This window comes from Manis javanica, chromosome 17 (genome assembly GCF_040802235.1).
Source record: "Manis javanica isolate MJ-LG chromosome 17, MJ_LKY, whole genome shotgun sequence".
In the NCBI taxonomy this organism is placed as follows: Eukaryota; Metazoa; Chordata; class Mammalia; order Pholidota; family Manidae; genus Manis; species Manis javanica.
Window position 1 is genome coordinate 53,601,636 of NC_133172.1, and position 21,850 is coordinate 53,623,485.

The 21,850-nt window shown below is 49.7% G+C and overlaps 1 protein-coding gene across 2 annotated transcripts in view; it reads left to right on the top strand.

Annotated features, from left to right (window-relative positions):
• Window positions 1–21,850, top strand: part of ZNRF1 (zinc and ring finger 1) — an 86,814-nt gene that overhangs the window by 63,490 nt on the left and 1,474 nt on the right. For both annotated transcript variants that reach the window (XM_017653312.3, XM_017653311.3), the window contains exons 2-4: window positions 10,718–10,813; window positions 19,345–19,450; window positions 21,028–21,119. In XM_017653312.3, coding sequence (XP_017508801.1) covers window positions 10,718–10,813; window positions 19,345–19,450; window positions 21,028–21,085 — 260 coding nt within the window. In that variant the 3' untranslated portion in view covers window positions 21,086–21,119. The remainder of the gene's footprint in view (window positions 1–10,717; window positions 10,814–19,344; window positions 19,451–21,027; window positions 21,120–21,850) is intronic.

Below are 21,850 nucleotides of genomic sequence, written 5' to 3' on the forward strand. Positions count from 1 at the left end.
TACTTCTGTGTTGGAGGTACTCTAAGCAAAGGATGCCCTGCTGAGAAGGGACCCGGTCTAGGGCCAGGCAAGCTGCCAGCCAGTGTTTACTCTGCCAGATAGCCAGGCACACCCTGCAATGTTGCTGTGTGCCAGGGGCCACGCTGGAGCTGATGGTTTTTATTAAGTGAATACAGCAGCATGTGTTCTGTATCCTGAGATATTGGGAGCCATGGAGGAGCCTTCTAGCAGACCTCCAGTGACATGAAAGCCAGGGCTGTTGGCATCAATACATGCAAGTTTCACAGTGCCAGGCAAATGGTGTTTTTCTATATGAGCAGTCACTTAGATGTGAATGTCATGTCCATTTGCCTGGTGAGGCAGATACTGGCTGAACCTGAGCTAGTAGTGTGTTCAAGTCTTTTCCTTCTTGTCAGTGAAATATCTCTATCAGCAATGTGGACAGTGTCTTCAGGAACCCAGAAATAATTGTAAGGTCCTGTATAGAATATACTTTTCTCCTCCAACTCCACCTACTCTCTCTCTCTCTCTATCTCTCCATTAAAAAAGCAGTTATGTAAAGGTTGGAATTTTTAAGTATACTGGTAAAGACCCCGAGACTTGAAAAAGAATATATTCAGAGGAGAAACAAGCCAGCAATAGGGTGGTTCCCAGCACAGTCCTGTTTCTCTGGGCAGGTCAGCTGAGGGCATGTGCTACCGGGGAAGTAGCAAGGCTCCTGCATGGCTGGTGTCCTGCTCAGACAGTGCCTCTCTGGGATTGGAAGAATGAGGCTCCCTTCTGTTTCTAATCAATTCATGAATCCTCTGGGGCTGATAACTACCTTTTTTGCTTAAAGATCAGATTTTATTGTCCCCTTGGTCTTAAGGGGAAGTAGTCCTTGGCCCCACTCCTTGCTGTTCAGTTTGTGAGGAAAAAGCTGGGCATTTCTGCCCACTCGAGCAGCAGCTGTGGGCATTGGGTCCCCAGGGGCATAGGTATGTCGTGTGCTGTGATTGAAATGAACCTGGGGTGGCCATTGAGAGGAAAGCACGGTATTCAGCTAACTGACAAGTTATTTCCTGTCCAAACCTGCCTATCCTGTTGCCTAGCTTATAGGTAATCCCTAATTCCCAATATCTACGAATTTAAAGAAATTCTGGCTTGACCCTTTGGATATGATTTTCCTCTTTCAACAGATGGGCCATCCTTTAAATAAGACATCTCCAAAGAAAATGCAAATGTTCATCTGGAGACTACATCCACACTTTCTGAATCATGATTGGATGCCTCTAAATTTGCCCAAGATTGATAGCCAGGTGACAAACGGTTATAATTTCACATTCATCTTCCCTGGCCACTAGTTGAGGACTTGATCACACTCACACTGAGGCTTTCATCTTTTTCATACTTATACCTGCCCAGGCTCAGGTCATCAGCCCCTCACATCCCCATGTCCCCCTGTCCCCATCATATGCCTTCCTGAACAGTTCTTCCAGGGCCTCCAGAAGCAATGGGTTAGAGGGTCAGAGAGAACAGGACTGAAGAGTAGCCATTGCTCCTGCTCCTGGCAAATGTTTTTCCATTCTTCACTTGGCTGGAATGCTGTTGTCGGGCTCCACCTGTCTGGACTTGCTGTAGCGGTAGGGTGGGTTTGACGTCATCAGGCACATACTATGTGCACACCCTGCAGTTCTTGCCTTTGTTCCCACTGTAGATATCTTCATGGAGCCTGTTCTCATTTGCAGTAGATGAACAGGAATAAATTTATTGGATATGTGATTGGGATTCAATCTATATATATTTTTAAAATACGCACATATGTATTTTTCCATATATTCATTGATTCTAAGGCACATACATATCGTAACTTAACTCTAAAATCAGGATGTGTCATATAATCACATCTTAAAATTATAATAGGCAACTTCTTTTTCTCTCTTGTAGGTTCATAATGGGGCCTCTTAAAATTGATGGCATCTTAGAGTCCACAAAATACATTATGTGGGACAGCTTATCTTTCACTTCTTTGCCTAAAAAATTTTTGAGTTTCTCAAATAGGCAGATTTATCGGCAAGCCTCAGTATATTCAAGTTACATTGTATGCAGCCTGGCAAAATGGCCACCCCACATATCACATGGTTTTCTCTGCACAGAACACTCATACATCCATTTGGTTGGGCTTTAGAACCGTACTGGGTGCTACACAAATATTGCTAAGTAGCTTATACAAGGCCATCTAGCTAGGATTGAGAGAGTCTGTTTCTTCTAACTCCTAAAATTACTTTCTTTCTGCCAGACCAGTCACCTTAGAATCTAGAAACAGCAAAAATATGTTGGGGTGGGATATCCCCTACTAGAGTAGAGAGTGGAAATCACTACTTTGAGAATCTTTATAGTAGGTAAAAATTGATAATCCAAACACCCAGAGATGAAAATAACTAAGCACAGTATATCAGTATAGAACATATAGGCATTGAAAATGACAAGTGTGTAGATGGCTGCTGATAAAAGGAAGTATCCATATTTAAAAAGCAGGATACGACTATCTAGGCATAGAAGATTCTGGGAAGATAGTGGCTGGAATGCATGTCTCATCTCTTTAACTTCCAATGCCAATTATCTACCTCTTTGCAGACAGGGTCCAGAAGGAGTTAGAAAGGCTGAGCACCTGAGAAAATACTAAGGCATAGAAGTTAGGGAGGAAGAGATAAGACCTGGAAGATGGAACCAAGACACTTGACTTAGGAGTAATAGGAGTCCTAGAAGGAGAAAAAGATAGAGGAATGATGTATCAGTCAGAACAGACTAGTACCAGATTATAATGTAATAACAGAAAGTCCCAAAGCTCAGTAGCTATCTCAACCAAATTATTATTTCCCCCAAGCTGCAGTATCCAGTGTAGGTCAAAGGGCCTCTGCCCATTGCTGTTGCTTAGGAACCCAAGGCGATAGAAGCTTCATCTCAGTGCAGTAGTGCAGGTAATACAGTAAATCATGAACTAGTTCTTAAAATCCAATTGGAAGTACATACATTACATCTGCTTACATTTCAATGGCCAAAGCAAATCATAAACCCGACTTTAACTTCAAAGGGAGCAGGAAGTGCAGGCCTACTATACTATATAGCTGGAAGGAAGAAAGATAGTAATTCAAACCCTCCTTATGGTATAGAACATTTTCATCACCCCAGAAAGTTCTCTTATACCTTTCTCAGTCAATCTCTGGCCCAACTCCATCACAGAGATAGCTCCTGTTCTGATTTTTTCCACGGTTGATTAGTTTTTCTCTGCTCTAGAAATTCATGTAATTGGAATCAAAGTATATGCTCTTTCTTGTCCTTTGCTGAGTATGTTTTTAATATTCATCTGTGTTGTTGCATGTATCTCTTTATTGATTGTATTCCAAGATTAACCACAGTTTACCCATTCTGTTGATGGATAGTAGGTAATTTTTGGTTTTGCTTGTTATGAGTAAAGCTGTGATGAACATTCTCATAAACATCTATTGGTAGACAAATATTTTCATTTCTTTTGGGTAAATATTTAAATGACTATTTGGGTCAAATGGCACAGGTCAGACTAGGTATCTGTTTTGTTTTCATAAAGAACTACCAAACTATTTCCCAAAGTGACTGTGTCATTATATATTCTTTCCAACAGTATAGGAGAGTTCCATTTGCTTTACATCTTTACCAACTTTTGATGTTGTCAGTGTCTTAAATTTTATTATTTGGCATTTTAATAAACAGATGTCTTAGGGCTCTCCAAAGAAACAGAACCAATAGGAGATAGATGAAAGATAGATAGAAAGAAAGAATATAAGGAATTGGCTCATGCAATTTTGGAAGGTGTTAAGTCCCATGATCTGCTCTCTGCAAATGGAAGACCCAAGAAAGCCCACCAGCTTTAGTCAGTCAGAGTCTGAAGGCCTGAGAACCAGGGAAACCAATGGTAGACATGCCAGTCTGAGGGTAGGAGAAGCCCGGTGTCCCAGATCAGTCAGAGAGCTCAAAATCTCCCCTTCTTTCTTCTTTTAATTCTGTTCAGGTCTTCAACAGATTAGATGAAGCCCACCCACACTGGGGACTGCAGTCTGCTTTTCTCAGTCTGCCAGTTCAATTGCAATCTCATCCAGAAACACCCTTGCAGACACACCCAGAAATAAAGTTCAACCAAACTTCTGGACGCCCTGTGGCCCAGTCAAGTTGGCACATAAAGTTAAGCATCACAGCATATGTTACACACACACGTACACATACTCTAATATGTTAAGTCACTTTAAGCATCAGTGTGGCTTTCTTCTGATGTCTCCCTAAGAGAATTTTCTTAGCACCTGGATTGACAAGTGAGCCCCAGCCCTTGGAACAGAACCTCAGAGGCTGAGTCCAGAAGAGAGGTGCTGAAGAGGCAAAAGTCAGAACTGCTGGGCCCTTCCCTAGTCCAGAATGTTCTAGGAGTGACCAGTCAACACCTCATCAACTCATAAACTGTGCATTGGTTTCCAGTTATTTCTCAGTAGTGATGGAGAGAGAGAGAGAGAGAGTGAGAGAGTGAGAGTGTAAGAATACAATACCTACAGCCTCTGCTCTTGGGAACACATCTGCAGTATAGAAATGTAAAAGAAGGTCATCCTGAGTTACCCCTTGACCTTTCATTTGTAATAAATCCCATTTAATCAAATTTATGTAGTCAAGTCTCATTTTATCAATACTAAGCACCACAGGGCATGAGCAGGAAAGATCCAGGCTGGAAACTAGGAACTGGGTGGTAGGTACACAGCGTTGCAGGTGGTGCCTTCTGAGCCCCTAGGTGAGAGGAGTCTGCATCAGCCCTCTTCCCTGGAACAGGAGGCCCTGCCTGGATGGCGTGGCTTCCTTTTCCCTGGTTGCTTCTTTAGATTCTTCTCCCTTTCAGTGATCCCAGAGACAGGCAAAACTGGGGCAGTGTTAAAATAGCACATCATAGGAGGGAGGGTCAAGGAGGGAACTGGGGCAACATGCAGAGCACACATCCCGTCGTAGAAATCAGGTCTTAAAGGAGAAGTTGCAGATTTCGAAAATGAGAAACGCTTTATATCACAAGATAAATGTTGTAGAGAATTGGGAAAGTTGTAAGTTGAGCTGCTAGACCCTGTCCTGCCTCAGCTACTCCAGTCATATGCAGGAAACTGGGTACAGTCTGAGGGGCCTAATTAGCCTAATGCAGGAATATGCTCATGCCTATGACCATGTGTACATTCCTGGGGTCACTGCTGGTTTCCTTGCCAGTAGGCTTACCCTGACACTGCAAGAGTTTTCTGGCACTAACGGGTCATGGCCCCACACAGGTGGCAAATTCAGGCTTGTCTTCTCTTGGAGCTCAGGACTTTGGGCCAGCTCAGGATTCCCCCATGTAGGCAAGGTGCTGTTGAAAGACAGCAAACAGCTGGACTCTCCTCAGCTCTTCTGGCTGTATAACGTCGAGTTGATCCCATGGTAAGAAGAAAGATGGAAGTGAGGTCTCCATTCTCTCCTCTGGTTTGGAGGTTTGGAGTGGAGGGATCCTGTAGCAGCAGGTAAAGGGTTGGTGGAGCCCACCCAGCACAGAATCGGGCAGTTGCTGACAAATTCCCCAAGGTGCTCTGTCATACATTCCTTCCTCGTTTTGAGAGGTTGGCAGAAGAGAACTAGGATCCGTGTCACTTTCCTGCCTCAGCCCCAGCCTGGTGGGAGCAGACAATGGCGGAGGGGAACCAGTGTCAGACTTGGCTGGTAAGCCTGAGCTAGCCAAAGCCTCTCTGCATTCTGTCAGTGGCAAATACGAGAGACACAGCAGTGTGGGGGGTGCCGCCCCTGGAAGGAAGTAGACGGTAGGGGTTGGGGTCCTGGGAAAGGCCACCGAGGCACTTGCTGTCTCCTTGCCCATCTCCTAGGGTGCTGTGGGCCATCTGGGCTCAGGTGCTGTAGGGGACGTCCCACAGGCTCCACCTGTAGCTTTCTCAGAAAAATAAAGCATTCTTCCACACACTTAGCGAATGCTGATGAAGGTCTCAGGACATTGACAAAATCAAGCCAATTGGATGACTTTGTGGACTTTTGGGTTATCTTTGTTTGCAGGGGTTGATTTTAATTGAGTTTGGACTTTTTTCCAAAAGGGCATCAAACTTTCCTGGATATTTTAGCCTTCAGATAGCTCATAAAAGTCACAGTATTTATCATTCTGTAGGGCTCTTGGTGCTGAATCGTGACTGGACACATTATGAGAACAGATTGGGGCAGTAGATTGGTAGAACCCATCTTGACCATTGGATGACCTTGCAGGAAAGAAGGTGGGGGACGTTAGTTTTTTCCCCTTCGTGCTCCATATTTTTCCATCCCTCTTACTTTTGCCCTTCATTTTCCATTTAAAGATAATTTACAAACTCAGCGTCTTACCACCAGTAATAGACTCAGTGCCAAGTGGAAAGCAGACTCTGTCCTTCTATATTAACAGAATTCTCAGAAAAGTTATCAATTGTTTCAGTTTATGGGATGATCTAGAACCATGGATACATCAGGAAAAATTGGGGACAGTATGGAAGATTTGAAGTTAGTTTTTAGTAATATCTTGCATCTGGGTAGCATTTATGTTCTTTTTGCCATGAATTCCTCCTCCTATACTAGTCAGACAGTCACCCAGCCTAGTGAGCAAGGGCAGTCAGGCTTCCTGGGTGTTGTGAGTCAGCGCTGGCCCTTTGGCTGCATTATCTGGGGCCAGACTCTAACTTTGGTACGCTCTTCTCCAAAATAGAGTTAATGTTAGTACCCCTTCATATCATGGTAAATGAGAAGACGTGTAAGCCCAGTGGCTGCCCACAGTAATGGCTAGAAAAATGCTTTTATCATCTACTCCAAGAGTAGATGCTGTAGAGGTTAAATAGGGGCCATTGTTCCATATTGCTGGTATGGAAAACACCACACACAGTGCTCTAGAGTTTCAAAGGAAACAGATGGGACTAGCAGAGCTGGCCACTGGCTACCTCCTAGCATGACCTGTAGCCTGTGTTCCCTGCTGGCCCATCACCCGCATCTCAGCCCCCTGAACCCTTCCTGCAGCCCTCCAATTCCTTCCTCCTCATTAGTGCCGCCATGCTTGGTGATGATGCCACCGTACATTTGAAAAGTGTCCTTTTAGCGTGCCTTCAGGTTTCTTATCTCCCTTGATCCTTGCAAAGTGAGGTAAATAACTGTTTTTCAGGTGAGGAAACCATGGTCTAGGGAGGGTAGATTGCATGCCAAGGTCTGGCAGCCGGAAAACCCAGGTCGTCTTGGTATTTCCTGCTCACACAATAGACTCTGACTTGAGCCTTACCCACTCCCCCAGAATCCAAAGGTAGGTGATACAAGTAACATTAACCGTGCTTTTGCTGGAATGAGGGTCTCTCTTCCTACCACAATGACACTTCCTCTCCAACTCACCTCTTTCTTAAAACCCATGGTGTGTTTTCCCCGTGCCACCAAGCAATTGAATCAATCCCAACACTGCCAGCCTGGATATAGCATCAGATCCCACAGGCCAGGGGCTCGGTTCCACAGACTGCTTCCACTTCAGACCCCAGTCACAAGCCCAGGTTGTCCCTGTGCTTCTGCCTGACTGGCTGTTAATTGGGGGTTCCCACAACTCCCTCCTTGAGTTCATTTTATTTGCTAGAGCAGCTCACAGAGCTCAGAGAAACCTTTTACTTAGTAGATCACCATTTTATTTTAAAAGGATATATAGCTCAGAAACAGCCAGATGGAAGACATACATATAGGGCCAGGTATATGAGAAAGGATGCAGCCTTCCAGGTGCTCTGCAGGGGCATCATTCTGTCCGAATGTCCAGGTGTCACCAGCCTGGAAGCTCTCTGAACCCTGCCCTTAGGGTTTATTGGAGACTTCATTCATAGGCATGACTGATTAAGTTGGCCATTGGTGACAGAACTCCATCTCCTGCCCCTCTCCCCTCCCCGGAGGTCATGTTGGGGGGGACCTGAAAGTTCCAATCCTCTCATCAGCTGGTTGGCTCCCCTGGCAACCAGCCCCCATCCTTACTTTACCAAGGGACTTTCCAAAAGTCACCTCATTAATGTAAACTGCAGTGTGTTATGAATAACAAGACACGCCCTTCACCTTACTGCTCTGGAGCTACTTGGGGAACCATGACAAAAGATGAAATATTACTGGTCTTACTATGTTAGGAAATTCCAAGGCTTTGCGTGAGCTCTGTGTCAAAAACAGGACAAAGACCAAAAATGTATTTCTTACTATAAATCACAGTATCACATCTATGGTCAGCTCTTTCTTCCCTGATGGAAAAGGACTTTAGTTTGGGAGGGAAGAAATCTGATTCTGGTCCCAGCACTGTCCTTTTAGTTGTTTGGCCTCATGGCCTCACTGGGACCTCTTTCTTTATCTGTACAGTGAGGGGACTGGTCTAAACCTGTGAGTCTCAACTTGTTTTTCTCTGGAATATAGATGTCCAGTGACATTCCCTTGTAGTCCTCTTGTTGGGTGGCCTGCTTCCCGGTACCTTAGCTGTAACTCAACTCCCTCTCCAGCACTCAAGGAATGGGTTGGGTACAAGGATTGACTGATGCTACTCTTGCACTAACTGTGAATGTGTTCTAAGTTATCAGAGTAGTGAGTAATGTGCAAGGTGTAAGGCCTTTTGTTACTAACAAATCACTCTAACACCTCCCAGGGGCTGCATCCGGGCCTGGTGTTAGAGGACCTGGTCCCATACACAGCCGTCCTGGCCTGCCCCCAGTCCTGAGTCCTCAGCCTGCAGAGAGGTACTAACTTAGCAAATTTTAAAAGTGTGAGTATCTTACAGTCACCTAAAATGTTGTAAAACCTTGGTATTCTGAGTAGGAAGAGAAGGTGACTAGCTGAATTGAAGAAAATGAGACAATCTCCAATGGAGGTCATTCTGTGGGATGTTATTTGATGTGAGTATTGTTTTGTTTGCAGGGTACAGGCATGAGGGCAGACCCAAGGGTGCAGAGGTGCTTAGGTTAGATGTGAAGACATTCTCATCTGTAAGACTCAAATTCATTACTCACCTGTTCACCATGTGTAGAACACTGGGTCTGTTGAAACTGGGTTAGAAAAGAATCAGCCTGGCACATTGGAGATCTAGTTTTGCCAGAAAACTAAGGATGGACCCTCCGGCGCCATGGTTTGTTTTGTTTTTTCAGTCTTCCGGTTGTGTTGTTAATGCGTTTGGAACCACCCAGAGATCAGAAAAGACAGCCCTTACCCAAAGCTTGGCCGGAATCCTTGGGTTGATAACACTTCCAAGACTTTATAGCTGAGACGCTTAGATGCTAAAGATCTTTGAGGAAAGGAGTTGGGGGAACGGGGACTATGCCACAGAGTCCAAGGTCCACACTGTCCACAGTTAGCCAGACCCTGGATTTTCTGTCTGGTCCTGTGTTTGGAGCGTTGTCACTGAGAAGAGGATGGTTTGGAGAAGACTTTAAGCAAAGTACATAGCGACATGGGAGCCAGCTTGCTTCCTGTCTCAGCACCACCAGCTGTCAGAGTCCAGGACTTTCCAAACAGAATGTGCGAGGCCCAGGAAGGACACTGCTAAGGGTGTGACCTCCTCCTCTGTCCAGGAGCAACTGGCGGTCAACACAAATGTCAGCTTTTTATCTGTTTCAGAAGAAATGTTGCTGACAGATATTACCAGCAGTCAGTGAAGCTGTGTGTGGGGCATTTTGACTAATGATCAATAGAATTAGTCAAATCTTCACAACAATATTTAGATGTGCTGTATTTGACCTAGGAAATCCAGGCTGGGTAGGTAGGAATTAGGATCACAAAAGGGAAAAGCTGTGGTATGTAAAATACGGACAAATAATTAAGTTTTGGATCTTTTTGGTAGAATGGCAATCCACTTGAAAATTGTTTCCATACAATTAAAATGGGGGAAATTGGAAATAGTTTGTCTGTGTTTATCTACAAAAAAGTTAACAAAAAATGAAGGGACTTAATCAATGTTTGCTTAATTGAGTTCAACACAGAAAATTCTCAACCAAAATCTTCAGTACTGATACAACTTGATGAAACTTGGGTGTATAAGCAGTCCAAACTTCTTTGGGAATAGAATGGGGTCCTAACACCCTGTGTTCGCTCAGCGTTGTAAAACACCTGTTATTCTTAATGGCATATGGCTAAGACATACAGCACTTGGGAGCACTCTGTATGGCCACCCTGCTGCTCGCACACTCTCAGAGGACAGCTGCTTTAGCCACAGGGGGGCAAAGGTGCTCTGGGTGAGGGAGGGAGGTGCCACCTGGTCATGGATGATGAGGCAGAGCGAGTGAGGGATGGAACACTGGAGACTGCAGGCGTTCATCCCATACACGATCCAGCCCAGTGGTTAAGGTGGTTTCTAAGACTGATTTTATTTAGTTGCCTATGATTTGGTGCCTATGCCCACTGCCCACTAGACCCCCATGGGAAAGCATCCAGAAGAAATTAAAACTCATATCAGCTGTCAGTGATGCTGATAAACTTCAGTGAGGGGCATATGACTGGGAGAACACTAGGGGAAAAAATGGGAGTTGTGATAAAATAACAAAATTTTGCATGACTTAATGAAGGGAAAATCAGGTCTTGGGCCTATCTTTTTTGATTCAAACCCACATGGCTACAGGCATTTGAGTGTCGCATTGATTATAGGTATAGTTTGCTCAGAGAAAACGTTTCATCCTGTTTCCTTCTCTTTCAGGTTTCAAGTGCCCCATTTGCTCCAAGTCTGTGGCTTCCGATGAGATGGAAATGCACTTTATAATGTGTCTGAGCAAACCTCGCCTCTCCTACAATGGTAAGGGCTTGCCAGGGTTAGTCTCTGAGTGAGGGTCTTCCCAACCTCACATGGCTCTGGGCAGTGTCTCCATCCTGCCATGTGGCAGGAGCGTCTGAGTGGTGCAGAGGAGCCCAGCTGTTGTGGGGTCTCGCTGCCCTGGTTGGAGAGGAAGGGGAGTGAGATGAAGAAGGAAGGCAGGGGTCAGGTCTGCGGCATCCTGAAGTCTCTCGGGTCGTTCGGATAGTCCTTTGCCCTTTCTTCTGCCCCGTTACTTCCTTGGACAGCTGGTTGGGAGATGCAGCCTTTGCCTGTTCACACCCCTGGCTGCAGAGGGTCTGGAGCGCTGCCACCTCTCCCTGCGGGTGGGGGTCTGTGCCATTGGTGTACATGGTGTTCTCCTGCGCTCCTTGGCAGGGTCCGAGCAGCATGTGGTCTCCCTTCAGGGCTTAAGTGCACTGATCTGCCACCTAATCCTCCACCCAGGCCATGCTGCTCCCTACCTTGGGGCTGCCTCAGGGCTGAGTGGTGAATACAACAGGGCATAGGATCATCAGGCCAGGAAACTCCCAGAAACCCAAGTGCTCCTAATGTCCCAGCTGTGTGGACGAAATGAGTATGGACATCTTCTGTCAGTGAGCACAGACATGACGTGCTATGAATAAGGATTTGGAGCCCAGTTAACATGAGTTCAAAGCCTGCTTCTGCCACTTACACTATATAATCTTTGGCAAGTTGCTCAGTTCAGCAGAGCCTGGGTCTTCTGGCCCATAAAATGGGTATAGATCTGGCTCATAGGATTATTACCAGAATAAAATAAGATGTGGCACCTAAAACCCTTCAACACAGAGCCTGTCACATTGTCAGTGCTCAGAAAGTTTCAGCTGCTATTGGTAGGGACACCCTCCCTAAAAGATGTGAGACCATCTGTGGTTTCTTCTCGCCATTTTCCAGAGTAGACTAGCTTCCCTTTACTGCTGTGCTGCTGGCAGCTCTCTGGGGTTCCATTCTCATGTGCTTTGTCTGGTCTGCAAACCATGTTCATCAGAGAATTGCATCTGCTACCAAAACAGGCATTGTATCTGAGTGAGTGCACCCTGACCACGTCACTGGGCCCAGCTTCTAGGAGTAAAGTCACAACAATGCTTAGGAAGTGAGTTCTGTGATTTCTCAGGAAGTCTGAGGACTAAGAAGGAGGTGAGACTGAATTGACTGACCCCCAACGTGACGGCAAGTTTCCTGGGTGCACTCTCCTTACAGACCCATCCTTGGACCCCTGCGTCCCCAGTCCCAGATGTCCTCCTTCCCCCACAAGGCCTTAGCCTAGGGAAGCCTGATGATTCCAGATTGTTCCTGCAAAGTAATCTGACAAGTGTGATCTACTCAGTTCTCCGGAAACACATGCTCCTATTCTCTTTATCTCTTATTTATTTGCTCAGCCAAAAGATTCTGGATACATGTGGGTGGTCCACTTACCAATGTGTCTCAGCTACATGCACTCTGGTAACTTTTGCTCAGCTGGAGAACCAGCTGCTGGGAAGGTTGTGTCCTGTCTCTGCCCCCAGTATTTCCTTCTCTTTCCTCTCTTACATGGTGTCGGGGAAGCCCCTCTGCTCCCCAGTGGACAGCCTCTCCCTGGCCCTGGGGACTGCCTGCCGCCTCATCTCTGGTTCTGTTGTCAGGCTTCCTGTCAGACTTGTCAGTGTGTGTCACTTCGAGGGTGCCCCACTTCACATTGTTCTCTTTCTCGTCTCTGCCTGGGCCCACAAAGGAAGAGACATCTTCTCCTGTGGTTCACAGCTCCCCCTCCTTGGCCTCAGAAACTGTGTTCACTTATTTTTCACATGAAAATAAGTGCATAGCCCTCCTGAAGACCGTTTTTTGTCCCGTGGGTTGCTCGGCAGAGTTCCATGTAGACAGTGCCTTGCTGTCATGAGAACACAATGCAGCCTCAGTGGGCTCAGCCTGAGAGGACCGGGCTCCTGGCGTCGTCAGGGAGAACTTTGCAAGAGCAGCCGTGGAGGACAGAGGGCTCTTGGAGCCACCCACCAGGGAATGGGGAAGGTGAGGGTCTCGGGCCCCTGTTCTGGAGAACTGCCCAGACGCCTCCAGGGCCTCTTCTGTATTAGCCCGTAAGGGCCAGCTGCTGCTCGTGGGACTCCCTCCCTGCCAGCAGCCATGGGAAGAAGGGTCCTGCTCTCTTCTCACCTCACCTCCATCAGAGAGCAGGCCTGGGAGTGCGCCTGAGCACAGGTCATCCAGAGAAGCCGCTCTAGAGTCCCCTTAGAGAAAGAGGAGGTCGGCCGACCAGTCTGCGGCAACTGCGGCTGTTGTTCTGTTCCCGTATTTTCCCTCCTCTAATTGAAAAGAGAGGCTTGTTGCATCTGGTCCTATCGATAGATTTGTCTTAAGGTGATGAAGGGGCTTCAGAAACTATGGTCTCGCCCCTTTCTGTGTACACTGTTAATGCAGAAACGCGGCCTTCACGGCTAGACTCCTCATCCTCAGTCTGTCCTTTCTGAAGACACCTGAACCTTCCAGATAAGAGGACGGTGTTTGTCACCTGGCTTGTTTTGAAGCAGAAGTCTCCAGGGCCTGTTCTAGTTCAGGTAAAGCACAGCCTTTGTGGGGCCATAGACCAAAGTTCCAAGTAGGGGCCTTTAGGTACTTATTTGGGTTTTGCCAGTAACGTATTTTACCCATGATTTTTCATCATGCCAGCCTTGCCAGCCTCACTTTATCTGTTCTGTTAGAAAGTAAGTGTGCAGAGATTTCAAGAGTCTGTGACATTAGAGTTTGAAATCTTTCTGGGAAGGGGCAAGATAGAAGCTTCCTTACGAAGAGTCACTGGAGCCCCTGGTCACTCCGCTGGAGACCTCCCATCTACACACACGCTTTCTGGCACCAATTGGGGACATTTTTAGACAATTTACAGCGGTTGTATAAGATGAAATTTGGTTAACCAACAAAGGAAAAAAAGTAGAAACCTCCTAAATGAGGCAGATAGAAAGTAGTAGTTTTCTTATTATGAGGGTTGGCCTGAGCCGTGGGTTGGAAAGCCTCCAGTAGCCGCCTGCCAGATTGAAAAAAACCACTTTAGGAAAGGCAAGGCCAGTTTGGTTCACCCAGTGCTCCAGACAAATGTGGGTACCAGTAACTGGAGCTCCCCGGGCTGGTGCCCGGCTGGGAGGGCTCATGAACGCCTGGAGGGGCAGGGGAGCTACCACCCTGGAGCACTGAACGTTCCCTCCTTCGTTCTCTGCCACAGGCAGCTCGGAATGCAGGGCTCTGAGGAGATGGGGAAGGAGTCAGTGGGACCCATTTTGGTGTATAAATGTGGTCGGCTTGAATGGGCCTTTGAATTTCTCTCCAGCATCTGTTTATGACTCTGAAACCAGGGGACTTGCCCTCAAGAATATGTACACAGATTCTGACCATCAGATTGCTCAGCTAGCAAAGCAAGCCTCAAGGTGGGGGGCTGATACTGCTGTGAACAGAAGAGAGGCATACTACTGAGGGGTGTCCACGACCAGCTAGGGGCCCTTGGCCTTGGGAGAGTCCAGCCGTGTGGCAGGCTGCTTGCCAGCGGTGTTAAGGGGAACTTGGTGGCTGTCAGGTGGCTTAAGAAGATTCTCTCCCCTCAGCTTTCTTCTTGGGTGCAGACCCATGACCTGCTTCAGTCCTGACTGCCTTCCCCTCCTCTCTACCAAAGGCCATTGCCCCCAACTTCAGGGTTTTTGAAATGCTAACTGTCACACAAGGATTTATTTAGAGGAAAGGGAATTGCTCCTCTAAAAGCAGGAGTGCCTCTTGCCAGTTTGTCCCAGCTGAGCCACCAGACATGTGTAAATGGTGCTTTTTTGGCCTGGTGTCTGCTGAGACTTGCTTGGGATGGAAGGTCCTCTTCCTGGGCCTGGGGACTCTGGGTCCTGCCAGGGAGTTTGCCAGCCTAGCGGGTGCTGCTCAAAGCTCCCAGGTGCTGTAGCAGTGGCAGGGTATGGCTGGGGAGGCATCTGCCTCAGTGTAGGAGGAGAGAGCTCCTGGCTGCTGCTGCCCCACAGGTCACTGGGTGAAGGAGGAACAGGTGGGAGGAGACCCACTGGGGGCTTGGCGTATGTAGGGAAACCAGAATCTGTGGCTCAGGGGAAGGCACTGAGTGTGGGGTTCCCATGGGAAGGCTCCTTAGAAAGCCCTCCGGGCCTGAGCTTTATTCAGCTCGCCCCCTAGGCTATCATCATTGTAGCCCAACTGGCCAGAATAATTGGGGTACGTCCATGGTCCTGGGGTGTTGGGGTGGGGGTGCCACTGCTGGTAGGGGAGCTCTCTTCTCAAAGTCTCCCCTTTGCCTGAAGATTTCCCAAGAAGGGAGCCAGCATTGGTGGCTGCGCCCCTTCCCGTCCCCCTGGAGACTGAGCCAGCAGCTCTGTGCAAACCGAAGAGGCTGCAAGACCAGGCTTTTCCACACCTGGGCTGGAAATGAGGCCAGGGGGTGGAGCCTGGGTGTCTGCGTCAGTTGCTGGAGGTTCTCCCTCTGGCTCCCACCTTCCTTCCCACGGGGGGCTTGACTGCCATCAGGCACAAGGGGAAGTGTGTTATGGGCCTGCTCTCAGCTTCTGGCTCCAAGCTGCACAGCATCAGCCTTCCCTCCAGCTGCCAGCAGAAACGTATCAGCAGCCATTTGGGTCTCTCTACCCTCGCACGCCACCAGCAACTCTGGGGGTCCTCTGGGGAGCGTTTGAGTCAACCTCTCTCCAGGGAAGCTAACCCCGCAAGCGGCACGCCTAGGGCAGTGGAGCAGCAACGGAAATCTGGCCTCTTCGCTATGAGCTCCTAGGTTCCTCCACTCCTCTTGGGTCCCGGAACCCACACATACGTACAAAGAGAAAAGATCTGAAGCTGTGAGATGTGTTTCTAGCCCCAGGGGAAGAGACGCTGTGGCCTGGTCTGTGAAGGAAAAGGGGGCCAGGTGGCTGAGGGGCAGAAAGTGGGCTTGGCAGTCACGGCCACTTGCCTGCTGTGGGAGTGGATCCTAAGGCAGCCCCCACAGGGTCTTGAGGGTTCACTAACTTCTCTCTGAAGTCCTGACCAGCCCCAAAGTGAGGGCTTCTCCCCCTCGTAGATCTCTGTTCTCTGTTAAAAGTGCTGCCCCTGCATCTCAGGGAGGAGCAGAAGTATGTTGTCACCACCCTCCCCCACCCCCACCCACCTGTTACTCCTCCCTTGTGGTGCCGAGAGCTCTGCCCGCCACTCAGGGTTGATCCCTTAGTCTGCTTGGAGGAACAGGCACTGGCACCATGTGGCGCCACCCCCAGCCAGGCCAAACACACTCCAGACTCCCCTTGGGCTGTTTGCACGTGGTCTCAGGAGGCTTGGGAGGCAGTAGGAAATGGCTGCCAGCGCAGCCTCATCGTATTCTCACCAAGCAGCACTGGTTGAGGCCCTGTGCCCTGGAGACCTGGGGATGCCGAGGGTGTTTGATTCCAACTGCAGAGTAGCTGCAATCTGTGCCGGGCCCAGGGTCCTTCAATGGCAGGCAGCAGGCTCCCGTCAGAAGAGCATGGGAGTCTTGCAGGGAACAGTCCATAGCCAAGCTTCAGCTTTAGCCTTTGGGCTCCTGGGACATCTGGAGGCTGCGAAGTCCCAGAGCCCCAGGGATCGGGACAGGAAGTTTCACTCAGCCCACTCAGGCCTGTTGCGGGTTTGTGCACCTCGTGCCTTCCGCTGCAGGAAGAAAGCTGGGCAGTGCGCTGGGTGTGGGTGCAGCCGGCTTCCCCACGCTGTCACTTTCCAAGTCTCTGACTCCTCCCCACCCTGGGACCTCCGGGCAGCCTTTGCAGCCAGGACTCTGGGTACCCGCGAGATGTGCTCCCCACTGTGTGCCCCTGTGGAGGGGCAGCTGCCCAGTCTCATTCTTCTGCCATTTACCACATTTGGAGTGTGAGGTTCCACCTCACTGGCAGATTAATTATGTGCCATCTGCTTTTTCTCTTTGCATCTCCCTTTCAGTGGGCCTGTGCTTTGCCAGATGCTAACAGAGTGCCCACAGGGTATCCTAGTGGCCAGGAAGCCAAGATGACTTCTCTGACAGCTTGCTGCATGGGGACTTAGGCATCGACCAGGCTTTTTCCTTGGGGTTCCTTCTAGGCTTGGAGTCACCATGGCTTTCCAGACTCTGAAGAATCCTCATTTTATGAGCCACAGATGTCGCCCTTTCCACCAAAGTAACCAAAGGGCACAGTGGCGGAGGAGGGTGCCAAGCAAACAGTCCAGGCCCTGCAGATGACCAGCCCCCTGGCAATCAGGGCATTTGGCCTTTCTGGCCTCAGTACCCTCACTTGCAAAATGGAAACCACACCACATACCCTGCCTAGCTCATGAGGTTGTGAGGCTCCTTTGAACACGCACGCACACAGAATCTCAGTATGTGTCACTGGCAGGGTTCACCACCACGGAACACCTTTCAGCAGGTGTTCCTGCTTCATGCTCTCCTTTCTCACATCCATGACCCCTTTCTCCTGTGGTTTTGGAAACTCTGGGTAACCTGCTTCCCTCTGACCTGTCTTTAAAATGTTAGAGTTAACCTGGTTCTGTCTTCTGCCTTCCTCAGATTTTGGTCTAGTTTCTTTATCGTACGTCTACCACTGTTGCCCACATCTGACTTCTAAATCCCAGACCTACACTCATACCGACTCCTGGAGGTTCCGATTAGTGTCACACCCAACTCTGAGTTTCACTTCCTTCTCATGCTTGTCCTCCTCCTCCTGGGTCTCCTCTCATAGTGACAAGTGCCCCACCATTTGCCCAGCTGCCCTCATCAGCACAGGGCACGTTCTCCTTGAGTTATCTCACCCGCACTGCTGTGTCGGCCTGCAGAGTGTTCTCCCCATCTTGGACTCTTCCAGTCCATTCTCCAGGCATTTCCAGAGGCCATATGTGATCGAAGTGCATCTCCAGGGCTTCACAGTGAACCAGATAAAACCCAGGCACCATAGCAGGAAACGAGTCCATCCTTGGGGAGTTGGTCTGCCCTTCCTGCCTGGGCCCTGCACGTCTCTGCACCTGCCATAGCAAACTTGCTGAGTTCCCAGGTGGGCAGATACTGTTCCCTTGGCCTGGAACATCCTTCCCTGAATGTTCTCCACCCCAGTTAGGCATCTTGCATACCTCTCATACCTAGTCCCACATGCATTGTAAGACTTCTAGAAATTCCTGCACTGTTCATTTCTGTTTTCTTGTCTGACCTCTCTGCTAGACTTTGAGTTTTTTCAGTCTTGAGACCAAAGCTTATTCACTGAGTCGCCTGTCCCCTGACTGTCATAGAAATTAATAAAGGACTTCTGGCGTGGCCATGGTGTCCCCCGTTTTGCTTGGGCTCCTCAGCCATGGCTTTGCCATGGGCCTGTGGTGGGCAGTAGCTTGCTCGCATTCATTCTTTCTGGGGGGGCCTGAGCAGTCTTTTTTAAAAATGGAGTTGTACAACTTAGTGGCATTTAGGACATTCACAGTGTCTTGCAGTTGCCATCTCTATCTAGTTATGGATATTTTCATCACCCCAAAAGATAATCCCTTGCATGATCACACTTGGGTGAAATATCTGAAATAGCTTCACAGAGCCAGACAGTAGAACATGGTTGCCAGAGGCTGAGGGGAAAGGGAAACAGGGAGTTGCTGTTCCGCGGGTATGAAGGGAAGTTCTAGAGCACTGCTAAAAAAATGTCCGCCTGTATGGACAAACCCTAGGCTGTAAACTTACCAGTCTGTCAGGAGGGTAGGTTTCCTGTGAAATGTTCTGAACAAAACCAGAAAAGAAAACTCCTTACTCTTTTAATGGTAGCTCCCCATTCCCTCCGGTCCCCAGCCCCTGATTTGTTTCTTGTCTCTATGAATTTGTTCACTTAGGACATTTCATATAACGTGGCCCTTTGTGTCTGGCCTTGTTCAGTTAGCCTGGTGTTTCGGAGGTGCCCCCACACGGTAGCATGCGCGCGGCAGTCCTGCATTCCTCTTCCAGCTGAGTGGCGCTCTGTCCCACGGGCATGCTGCATTTTGTTATCCATTCATCAGTTGGTGAATATTTTGGTTTCTGTTTGTTGGCTGTTGTAAATAGTGCTGCTGGGGACATGCATGTGCAAGTATTTGCTAGAGTACCTGTTTCTTCCATTCATTCTTTCTGTGTACCACTCTCCCCATCGCCATTTTTCCCAATCCAGAAGTCAGCACACCCAGTCTGTGTGTGTATGTCGAGGGGGAAGGACTCTTCAGGGAGACTATTTGCCTTGTACTGCCGCTGCACCATGTGTGTCCCTCTCCAAGCCTTTACCATCCCCTCTCCTCGGTTCACTATTTGATGATTGACATGTGTTGTGCATGTCTCATCCTGCAGTGAGGGCCTTCAGGTCAAGGTTCATCTTGGGCTTCTGTGTCTGCCACAGAGCCTTGCACACTGGGTGACCCAAACAGCCCCAACCAGTTCCTAGATGTATGTGTACCTGCTCTGTGCTGCCCACCTGCTGGTGACTGACCCTCTCCCACCCTCTGTGCCCCCTTTGCAGATGACGTGCTGACTAAAGATGCGGGTGAGTGTGTGATCTGCCTGGAGGAGCTGCTTCAGGGGGACACGATAGCCAGGCTGCCCTGCCTGTGCATTTATCACAAGAGGTACGAGGGGCATCCCGCCGGCTTGGCTGACCCCAGATCCCAGGTGGCTCCCTCCCTGCAGGCGGGGCAGAGAAGGGCAGACCCTCACCACTAGCCATTCTGTCCCCTTCAGTGGTGGGACCATCTCTCCTCCTCTCAAAGGCTCTGCATGGGGTTGAGGCAGAGGCCAACACGCAGAAGGTCTCAGCCTGCCGAATACAGAGCAAAGTGGTTTTGCTCTGGCTTAGCAGCCTGGAAAGGTGGGGCTGAGGGCAGACCTGTGGGCCCCACAGGGTGGGGGTGCTTAGGGCCCACCTGGGAAGTTGAATCTCCATCCATCTCCCAGAGTCTTTTCTTCCTCTGTGGGCCCCTCTGCTCCACACAGTGAGGACCCTCACCTGTGTGAGAGAGGCGGCACGGAAGGGTGCACTTGTTGCCCGAGCCCCCTCCCCCACAGAGGGCCAAGGGCAGGAACAACCACTACCTGTGGGCCTTGGCACTAAGAGCTGCCATTATTAGCAGGGCCGAGCGCCATCCTTAGGCTCCAGCACAGTTCTTGTTCTGGTGTCCAACTGGAAAGAAGACACCTCCTTACCCAAGACAGGAGGACGCTCTGTGCTGCCTGATGGCTGCCACCTGCTCTCAGCTTCTCGCGCCCCAGAGCTTCTTCCTGACACAAAAGCTTTTCCAAAGTGTGACTCACAGGGCCACTGGCCACAGGGCAACTGTGGTACCCAGCACACGGATGTGGCTGGCGCACGGGAGGCTCAGAGTTGGCCTGGGGGTGGGGTCTTGACTGGGCCCAGCACAGAGGACTGGCATGTTCTGGTGAGGCAGAAACCAAAACCAGGAGAAGGGAGTCTGGCTCTGGGGAAGAATTATGCAAATTATCTGTCTGGTTCCTGTCTTTGAAAATACCCAGATGTTGGTTTACAAATCAGAAAGCTGTCTTGGGGCAATCTCTGTTTCCTCTCTGGTTCAGACAGTCCTTTCTGTAAACCCTGGAGACCAGCGTTTCACTGTCAGCCTCTCCTTATTAATGTCACTAAGCCAGAGGGTCCATCCTCCCCTTCCCACCTTCTCCGGGAAGGGACAGATGCTGCCAGCCACAACCATCAGAGCCAGGTAGAGCTTGGGGGTCTCCTGAGAAGTCCCCTGCTAAGACGGGAACCTCAGGTTGCTTCTGGGACCTAGGAGAGGCCTGCCAGGACCCCTGAGCTCAGAGTGAGGGCCAGTCTGCTGGGTCTTTGTTCCCAGTTCCCTTCCTTTCAAGCCTGATAGTCACCTAGCTGCCCAACAAAGCCCTCCCCTCTCCCTTCCTTACTGGTAGCTGTTGCCGTCTCACTCCCCTTCATGCAGGGCCCAGGTCCACCCCAATCCTGTACGCCACTGCCAGGTTGACTGCCTCTGGCTGAGCTAAGACCAGTCTCTGTGTTCTCACTTCTCTCTGCTTCAGAAAGTGGGTATTTAGGGACATGTTCATTGTCCCCTCGGGTCCTCGCAGGTGAGCTTAGCAACCCTGGCTCTTAGCAAGAGCCCCCAGAGAGTGGCCTGTCAGCGGGTAACGTGCCTCCCCTTGCTCCCCTGCCTCACACCAGTTGCATAGACTCGTGGTTTGAGGTAAACAGATCTTGTCCAGAACACCCTGCGGACTGACCCTGCTGGGCTCCCTTGCTGACTCCTCTCAAAGGTGAGCCATGGCTGGGAGTGCTCTGGGCGCGAGGCTTGGGGTTGAGTCACCCTGGGGCCTGGTGGCAGGGGCTGAGTCACCCTTATACACACACCCCTGAGAGGAGCAGAGAGAGGGGGGAGCATCTCACCCTTTAGCGGTTCTGTGGGGTGGGGGTGGCGGTGGCGATTCACTGGGAAGGGTAACAAGTACAGACTCACACAGGGTTACAGAGGAGAACCTGCTGTAGCATTAGATTAGCTGGGGAAAAGACCAGCATATTCCAGACATCTAGATGAAGCTCCCTGAAGAAGGTTCCAGAAGATGCCCTTGGGATGTGCTGGGTAGGAGCACCAGCATGAGCTCTGGGCCTGGCCCCAGGTTTGCACCCCAGCTCTGCCTTGTGCTCGAGGGGCAGCTAGGGCAGGTCTTCCCCTCTGTGGGTCTCAGCTTCTCTGGGGACAGATAATCTCTCCCCATCCCCGGATCATCGCACTTACGCACAGGATGGTCTGCAGGATGGGGCGCTGTGCCCTGCAGTGCTTGTCAGAGGGCCGTTCACTGCAGGTTCTTCCTGCCTGCAGGTCACCTCCCTCGGCCCACTTCCAGATGGATCTGAGGCCTCCAGGCCAGTCTCGGACCCCCTCCCCGACCCCCGCGCCCTGCACAGGTCCCCAACCCCACAGCAGGCCAGCGCAACAACTTCCTCCCTGAGATGCACACGCGTATCCCCATTTCAACCACCCGGTGTG